The sequence below is a fragment of the Vanessa atalanta genome, chromosome 25 (assembly GCF_905147765.1).
Source record: "Vanessa atalanta chromosome 25, ilVanAtal1.2, whole genome shotgun sequence".
NCBI lineage: Eukaryota > Metazoa > Arthropoda > Insecta > Lepidoptera > Nymphalidae > Vanessa > Vanessa atalanta.
The window spans coordinates 2,701,977-2,712,021 of record NC_061895.1 but is presented as its reverse complement, the minus strand read 5'-3'; the positions used below and the strand labels follow the sequence as shown (position 1 = coordinate 2,712,021).

At 32.1% G+C, this 10,045-nt stretch overlaps 1 protein-coding gene across 1 annotated transcript; it reads left to right on the top strand.

Moving 5' to 3' along the window:
- The first annotated feature begins 7,271 nt into the window (after window positions 1-7,271).
- LOC125073768 lies at window positions 7,272-9,599 on the top strand. Its single transcript, XM_047684799.1, has 2 exons — window positions 7,272-7,338; window positions 8,927-9,599. The coding sequence occupies exons 1-2, from the start codon at window positions 7,306-7,308 to the stop codon at window positions 9,269-9,271; spliced, it is 378 nt and encodes a 125-aa protein (XP_047540755.1). The 5' UTR covers window positions 7,272-7,305; the 3' UTR covers window positions 9,272-9,599.
- The last annotated feature ends 446 nt before the right edge of the window (window positions 9,600-10,045 follow it).

The following is a 10,045-nucleotide window of genomic DNA, read 5'->3' as shown; positions in this document are numbered from 1 at the left end:
ATGGTCAGAGATTGTCCAGTGGCCCGAACTGAATCGAGATGGTCCAGTGGTTAGAACGCGTGCATCTTAATCGATGATTTCGGGTTCGAACTCAGGCAAGCACCACTGAATTTTCATGTGCATAATTTATGTTTATAATTCATCTCGTGCTCGAGGAAACCTGCATGTGTCGAATTTCAACGAAATTCTGCCACATGTGTATTCCTCCAACCCGCATTGGAGCAGCGTGGTAGAATATGCTCTAAACATTCTCCTCAAAGGGAGAGGAGGCCTTAGCCCAGCAGTGTGAAATTTACGGGCTGCTAATGTAAATGTAATGTAAAATGGTGAGAGATTCGATGCTTGTTTATGGATTAATATTTGTGAAGATAAGAGAAACTACAGGCACAAGGGACTTACCACTTAGCTCATGATTGATTGTCATGATTATTATTTCTTACAGCACTAATTTGTCTATAGGCAGTGACCCCTTATCACTTCCCCTTCCGCCCTTTGGTAGACAACTCAAAATCAAAATATACTTTATTCAAGTAGGCTTTTACAAGCACTTTTGAATCGTCATTTAACAAACTATATTAAGTAAAGGTACCACCAGTTCGAAATGTAGATTCTACAGAGAAGAACCGGCAAGAAACTCACTAGTTACTCTTTTTCAACATCTAAAAATACAGTCATGTTAGTTAAATACAATTATATATGTATGTTATACATCCTGCCTGGAAGTCAACAAGCATTAACTCCACGCTTTTTTATCTATACATATAATAAAATTGGAGTGTCTGTTTGTATTATTAAAATAACCGCGTTTTACTAAATGCATATGTATGCATACACGGTACATATACCTAAATAACATTTTTTTACAATTTTTGTCTGTCTCTTTATTGCGGCTAATCTCTGGAACGGCTGGACCGATTTTGACGGGACTTTCACTGGCAGATAGCTGATGTAATAAGGAGTAACAAAGGCTACTTTTATTTTAGTATTATATGTAAAATAATAATAAAGTCACGCTTTTTTATTAAATTCAAACGCGAACGAAGTTGTGGGCACAGCTAGTCATCTACATAATCTTGTATCGAATAATATGCTTTCTTTACCAATGTATATTAACTATATAACAAAATTAACTATACTCCTTTTTTTTCGGCTGGAGACTGGAGACTCAATATCCAGAACATCTCTGCCTAAAATCAAGTTCGCTCTCTATTACCACACTCATCCGATAAGACATTAGATCCGATATGACCGGTTAGAGTTTTGGCGTAGGATCAATGGCCTTACGTGCTCTCTGGGACACGTGAGAGCAAACACTCGTAAACTCGACTTCAGAATTTTCAAATTATCTATATTTAAATCAACACCAAATAAGTCAAAATTTTTGTACTCACAATTGTTCGATACGAATTTCAATAAAATAAATTAATTAATATAAATACAATTTTGTTATTTAAATAAAATCTCATACAGTTATTCAAGTTTGCGTCATGTAAACTAAGACAGTCTATCTAGGTCATAGATCTTTTGATTAATCTGTAAGAAAGATGTTACGCAAGCCGTTGCATCACAATCGGTCCAGTTTTATGCATTTAAGTCAAGGTTTTGAGTTCAAGTCAACTTTTTCATAACATTTTTTAAGGGCGTATGCTTATTTTGAACGTTTTAAGAAATTTGTTAATGTTTCGTGCTGTAATAAGTGACATTTTGTAATTCGAAAATTGAAAAAGAAGCCATTGATTGCACCAACATTTTACACACGTGAAAAGTGATTTAATTCTGCGTCAGAAACGTTTCATCTTAACGTTACAGTGGGATATATAAAAACGTTGCATTAAAGTTAAACCTTTAAATGTAATTATTATCCTACTGAAATTTAATAACCTTTTATTTTTAAATTTTAAAAATAAATGACACTGTTTAAAATATTAAATGTATTATAAAATATATTTTAACTTAAATGGTTATCATATACACTGAAAGATGTTGCCATACATTGCATCAATAGTACAATTTACCTATAAATTCATACATACATACATACACACACACACAAAACAATACGTATACCGTTGTACCACGTTTGACTAACCCAATTCGATACGAGATCCCATACATTGTAAACAAAGCCGTATTTTTTTATTGATAAGGTTCAATTCTCGTCGCTTCGATCCCCTGGTTTTAGTTTACTATTACGTAAGACAATTTAAGGTCACTAAAGTTGCATAATCCGTACATTACTGTGAGAGCGACCAGAATAACTTGAGCTTTCAGTACGGGTTCAATTACCCCGAAGTGACCTTTATTTGTAAGAAACGGGCGGAGGGTATAGTTCAATCGTATTGGTCGGTTTAGGATTTGCGTCGGCTAATATTAGAATGTCAGTTTTGAAATACTAAAGTATGTTCTTATGATTTATGGGCGTATCACGTTTTCTTGTAATTTGGTCTATTGTTTGAAATAACAGTTGTTTACGGTATATGGAAATGTTATACCAAAATATCGAATCGAACTGGAGATGTTTTAACTAATCTGAGATAAAAAAAATTATGATTATTGATTTAATTGTTGATAGGACTTTGTACAAGTCAGTCTAAGTAGTATCACTCAATCATTCTCATCGTTGGTCTAGTGGACATAGGTATATCTAATGTCAGTTCACAGATCTTGAGGTCCTGGTTTGAAATCTTAGTTTGGGCCACTAAAAAGTTATTGGATTTTTCTATTCAAAAATTCTCAGTAACAGCCCCGACTGTAGTGTGTACACTCCTGTGCCTCGAAAAGCACGTGAAGCTGTTGGTTCTGCGCCTGAACTCTGTCCAGTTATATCGAATTTGCCGTCCCATCGGATTAAAGTATGTGCTCTATAATATGTCCTGCGTTAGTTAGCTGTCTCCCTTAAGAATGCCCGCGCAGTAGTCAAAATCGGTCAACACGACATTATTATATTGATTTATTTAACGTATTATGTCCTTACTATAAATAAATATATACGAATAAAATAAAATAATACAAATATAACATTAGTTCACAACTGTATTTCTAAAGTAACAATATGACGAAACTACTTTATGAAAGTCTGGTCGAAATATATTCACGATATAATTCACTTTGTAAACACTTTTGGACCCCAACATACTTTAATTCAAGTCTAGACACCGCTGCAACATTCAAACTTCTGTACCTATATATAATAGTATTCAAATTAAATTGTGAATCGTTTCGAGTCTCGGACAAGAAAAACGTGCGGTGCTATAAAGTTTAATCTTTGTATTAAATACTCAACCAGATTACTTTAATAAATAAGTTAAATAATAATTCTTAATATCAAGATTTTTATATGACGTGTAAGTAAAAAAAATCAAGGAACTGTGAAAACTGGACCTCTTAAAATGTTTATTTTTAGATATGTAGATTGTATATTTACATTTAACAGTGATTAAATATAAAAAAAACGTTAAAAGATATTAATAAACTACAGCTATGAGCTGACTTAGTAGAGTTTATTGGCTGCCTCGTGGATTTTCATTGTTTTTAATATGATTTTAAAAACCAGCATAAGAACAAACGTAACTAATAAATTTATAACCCTTTGTAATTTTTACAATTTCGACGTCCTATAAATAAGACGTAGGTAGTAACATAGATTTACCCTCTTATGACAAATGACTTAAAAGAGTAACTACTCATAGGTAGGCGGACTGGCATATGAGCCACCTGATGTTGGTTATTACTACCAATAGACATTGGGTCTGCAATAAACATTAATTCCCCCCTAAGTTCCTCTTAACACCAACGCTCCACCAACCTTGGGAACGTGCCTGCAGTTACATTGGCTCACTCATCCTTCAAATTGGAACACAACATTGATATGATAAGCATTGCTGTTTCATCTCGATTATGATCTGATGATCTTTTTTTTTTTTTTTTATTGGACAACATCACATACATTACTCTGATCCCAATGTAAGTAGCTAAAGCACTTGTGTTATGGAAATCAGAAGTAACGACGGTACCACAAACACCCAGACCCAAGACAACATGGAAAACTAATGATTTTTTCTACATCGACTCGGCCGGGAATCGAACCCGGGACGTACGACGACGGGACGGGACGACGAGTGGCGTACCCATGAAAACCGGTGTACACACTACTCGACCACGGAGGTCGTCCTTTATATATTTATATATCTATATATATAATAAAATTGGAGTGTCTGTTTGTAATATTAAAATAACCACGTTTTACTACATGCATATGTATGTATACACGGTACATATACCTAAATAACATTTTTTACAATTTTTGTCTGTTTGTTCCGGCTAATCTCTGGAACGGCTCGACCGATTTTGACGGGACTTTCACTGGCAGATAGGTGATGTAATAAGGAGTAACTACTTTTATTTTAGAATTATATGTAAAATAATAACAGAGTCACTTTTTTATTAAATTCAAACGCGCACGAAGTCGCGGGCACAGCTTGTCTTTTATAAGAAGGATTCAAAGGTGCTCGTGTTGTTTATGGGAACTTATTTAAATAACAACAGATATTTCATGGCAAGATTATAAAAAAAAAAGTTGAAAAAATCTACGACTGTATTTTATTTATAGGTTAATAAGAAAACTATCATAACGACAGGTCACCTTTCTCAATAGCGTTGGAACAAAGTCCGCATGAGCGATTCCCAAGCTGTTACACGTCTAGCTGACATAATCCGCTTACCCAGTAACGAGCCGGATGCTGGCAGGGATGTCTAATCGAATTATTATCTGTGCGAATTCTAAACTGTTATGTCAACGTCAAATTCAAAATTGTAACTCAATATTTTATGTAAAACGATTTGAAATATGTTTTGTACACTCATTTTGTTAATAATAGATTTATATTATATTATTATTTAATTTTAAACAGATGTGTGGATATAAATAAACTTTTAAAAACTACATTTTTATAATGTCGAAGAAAACACAGTTTAAAAAAAAAACAATTGAAAGAAGGAAGAAGGAAGAATCGTCTAATGCTTAAATTATTTTTTATGTTAGATCATGAGTTAATGTTGTGTTTAAGGCGCGTTTAATTAAATAATTTAAATTGCCTCAATGAAGTCAAATTAGCACAGATTAAAAAAAAAATCTTTAATACACCTTCTTCGTACAATTTTAAGAATATCAATAACATGTATATCTGATGATTTACTTATGATATTAATTGCTACTGATCTAAACGTTATTAACACATGGATATAATAGGTTTTAATATATTTTTTACAAATATTATTACGGTAACATAGTGTTGTGCAACCCTACTATATTACAGGGATGCATTCGACGGATGCTAACCTACTGCCGAGTAACGGGACTGGAAGAGGTTAATGTGGATACACTTTCTGTATCAAGATACAGATAACAAATATAATTATAAAATATAACTTGAAAGAAATATAGAAAAATTACTACTATATAGATACATACATATTCGATGTATCGTTTATTTTTATTATAGTATGTTATTTTATATCTGTACAGACGTGTTGTCCATTCCTTTGGTGTATCTTTTTATAGGTTTTTTTTTTAAATAATAATTTTAAGTTTTTATTACCGTTAAAGTATATATTATAATTATAAAATTGAAATATTAATAACTTTAAAACATTGATAAATACGTAAACCAAATAAAAGACAAATTAAATATTTCCTTAATTATTTCTTGAAACAACATGACACGCAACTTATTTAAACTTAAATAAAATTTTGTTTTTCTAGTATAGTGATGTCGTCATAACGCGAAATGACTGACGCAAGAATACGGGATTATTTTTAATTATCGTGTTGTCATATATTTTAAAATGGCGGTAACGCTATTTGATCTAAAGTACCTTCGAAAACACGCCCTCTTTGTCTACAGACAACATTTCAGTGTCGGCGATTTATTCAACCTTGATTTATAGTTTAAAAGAATTTGTAATTTCACATCATGACACTTGTTTACTAATACACTCGTTTTTGTCTTTAACGGTATTAAAATTAAAGTCCATTCCATACAAATCGTTCCTCAACTACCAGCCCAGTATGTCGCGTGTTGGCATACTGATCCACATTTACAATCAATAACTCTAGATAATACCCTTGTTTTTAACCAATCTATCACACCATTTAAAAATTTTCCATCAAATTTCAACCATAATACTTACAAAATAAGATTCATTTTTGTTAAATTTCATTTCGATATGGGGAGGAGCTTTTTTGCTTTGAACGGATTACGAAGAAGTTATGTCTGTCATGTTTTTGTGATTTCGATTGACATTGAATGATGTGCTAACATTAATGATTGGTTTATATTTTAAAGAATGAAATGTTTTGAAACGAACGTTAACAATTTTATTGGCAATAACATGCAATCGTAAATACTTCATTGGTACATTGTGTTTTGTAACAGCGTTATACAGAGCCTCATAGGTCACAGGGAGAACAGAGGTTCTGGACTCTGGAATATAAGCATATATTAATTTTATTATAAATAAGTAGGCATACTGGCTAATGCGCCAACTATTGGTACGTATTTATTTACAATAAACTTTGGCACTGTAAGACATATTAATAATAACTTATATCAATAAATAAACGGCAATCAGAGGTCTTCTTTTTTACAATCTATGGCCTCTTTTTAAAAAAAAAGTCATGTGTTAAATACTCTGAATGTAAGGCATATAAAAATCAAATTTCTGATATGCCTTCCGACGTAAATGCATTTGAAATAAAAAATAATTTGTTCATGAAAAATGTTGACAATAATTTACTTAGAGATCTTAGTCGATACGACCGCGTGGGTCGTATAAACTTTACATATTCTAAGGCACTGTTGCGTTCCGGCTTGAAGAGTGAGCCAATGTAACTAGAACAACAAATAGGGCCTTATACATGAAAATCATATACCTAAACACGTAAAATTCTGACATGTGTGTATTCGCATGCTTTGGAGCAGTGTGAGGCTCCACTTTTTTCTTTGAAAATTAAAGCCCATTGACCACAATGCGAATTTGGATAACATTGACAGTCTGTTATTTCATTTAATTCGTATTGTCTGGTGCCCTCATAAAGTAATCGCTTTGATATCAATTGCATATAAAAAAATTACGTAATTTAAAATAACCAAAAATTTCGAACGTGATTTTATTACGTATGATAATTTTTGGAAATGCATTGTTAGCTGATATTATTACAAATACAATATATAAATAGTACTTTGAACGCAGAAATTATTCAGTGATTAAGACTGTTTTTGTACAGCGATACAAATTATAAACACAATGAAAAGTTATATAATCATGTTTTTAATTGAGGTGAGTTTTTTTATATTAAATAGAATTTACATTATACATTGGCTTTGTAAGAAATATTAATCATTCCTCATATCGCCAATGCGCCACCAACGTTGGAAGGTCAGATGTTAAATCACTTGTGACTGTAGTTACACTGGCTTACTTGTATTTCAACTTGGAACAAAACGATACAAATTATTTGAGTTTGGCGGTAGAGTGGTACACAGAAGGGCATGTTTATGTGCCAAATATTCAAAAAATCTTAACTGAAGTACATAATCAAGTACCGTATTACTAATTGTAATGCACTTTAGATAAGAATTACGTTAAGTTTTGGAAACGCTAATTAAAGGAAAATAAATTTTGCTGTATGGTCATTGGTCAGTGCTAGCGATGACGAAATAGAGGACCAATCAGCGAATTAGCCTGCAGCTAAAAAATTTGTTAATTTGACCAAAATTGCTGAAACCGATTCGTCTTAGTATTACATTATTTATATAGTATTTGTTTTTACATTTAACATTAGCCCTACTTATATTATAAATGAAAATTTAGCTCTATCTGTTTGTCTATTACGTTACCACGGCTAAACCATTAAATAGATTTTAATTAAATTTGGTACATACCCATTTTTCCCTTTGATCTTGGGAATAAAAGTTCGTGAACGAAATAATGAATTCCAGGTTGAGTTAGTAGAATATCTATTAATTTTTTCTAAGAAGATATATCATATAAAATGTTTTTAATTGCTTCCCTCGTATTCATAATGACGACATGTTATGAAAAACAATATATGTACGTTGTTATAACAAATATTTAAACAGGTGAGTGAACAAACAGAATGTTATTTAATTTTAACGAATAGTAACTTATCACGTAATAGTTTTAAATCAACAAAATACCTAACTAGCTAATATCCGACATGCGTTGTAATGCCTCTTTACATTAGCAGCCTGTAAATTTCCCACTGCTGGGCTAAGGCCTATATATTTATATGACTGTTTCATTGTTTTTTGCTGTATACGTCAATAATCGTGTGAATTTAAACTTTATATAGTTGTCCTTATGTAGCGTAGCATAGGCTTAGACAATCATTAATCATAAAAATATTAAGGGCCGAGGTGGTCCAGTGGTTAGAACGCGTGCATCTTAACCGATGATTTCGGGTTCAAACCCAGGCAGGCACCACTAAATTTTCATGTGCTTAATTTGTGTTTATAATTCATCTCGTGCTCGGCGGTGGAGGAAAACATTGTGAGGAAACCTGCATGTGTCTAATTTCAACGAAATTCTGCTACATGTGTATTCCACCAACACGCATTGGAGCAGCGTGGTGGAATATGCTCCATACCTTCTCCTCAAAGGGAGAGGAGGCCTTAGCCCAGCAGTGGGAAATTTACAGGCTGTTTATGTTTTATGTTATGTAAATTATTAATATATTGTCATACAAAAGAGTTACTAATCCTATGTATTTGGTATCGTTAGGAAACATTTTTCCACATGTGATTTCCAACCCGCATTGAATCTTAGTGAAATAGGTTTCAAACTTAGCCTAGCATTGGGACGTTTACAGACTGTGAATTAAAAAAATAATGTCTTGCACTTTCAGGTGCTACTAACAACAGCTTGTAGGAAACCGTCAACAACAATAAAAATTCAAAACTACATCGACGAAGATTTTACTTTTCGAAAATCTCCAAGTTGCTTTTACGACTTCGATGAAAGAGACAACTATAAATACACGGAGCCGTTAACAGAAATAGATTGCACGTGCCTTGTGAAAAAACTTCCAGATGTTAAATGTACTTGCAAATGCATCGAAAAACCAATATCGAAATGCGTTCCGATCAGCGTTCCTCAGCGTTGCACTGGAACTAAGAACAGTGGAACTCATTGCGGAACCTCTGCATCTCGATTCGATGTTTTTATTCCTACTTCAGTTTGTATGGTCTGATGTTTTCGCTATGGATTCCGGTGTGGTGCAACAAAACCGTATTTACTGATAAGGTTTTATCATAATCGTAAATGTTGTAAGTACTCTGTTTACAGTTAGTGGGAAATGTTTTTCAATATACGTGATTTCCGATTACCTAATACTAGAAAATGACTCTTTGTAAATATTTGAGCTGTTAATTCTTATATGACAAATATCCACTTAAAAGTCTTTAAAACAGTTCAAGGAGTTTCTTTGAATAGAAAATGACAGTTTTAATCATAAATAGGATTATACTTTATAATTAAGTTATTTCAGATAGTATTTAAATTCTGCATTTATTGTTTAAATTGTACGTCTAATTATTTTTTTATTTTTTTGTTATAAAATTAATTAGTTCGATTTTTAAATATATATATATATATATATATATATATTTTTTTATTTGGTATGACAAATATTGTTTGTTGTTGATATACATAAATTAATATAAATTAAAAAGTATACGAAGAATCTGAACGATTGGATTTTTTTTATTACTGTACCCTTATTGTGTACCCGTACTATTTTAGCAAAGAATTTCAAAATATTACCGAAATAATTCACGCACCTTTTATGTGTCACCATCATTAGGCTAATTGCCTTTACAAATTTCAATAATGAGCTGTCTTTAAAATCAAAGGTGTGTCCAAATGTCATTTGACGTTTTAAAAAATCATAAATCTTGTGTTGCATTAACAGTTTTTTTTTCTGTAATCGATAAAATCATATTTCGAATTTCGTTTTAAAATATCT

What these genes read in the sequence shown, in the direction of transcription:
- LOC125073768 (XM_047684799.1), top strand. Translation starts at nt 7,306, where the DNA reads ATGAAAAGTTATATAATCATGTTTTTAATTGAG. An exon ending in TAATCATGTTTTTAATTGAG is followed by an intron (nt 7,339 to 8,926) that starts GTGAGTTTTTTT and finishes TTGCACTTTCAG; the next exon opens with GTGCTACTAACAACAGCTTG.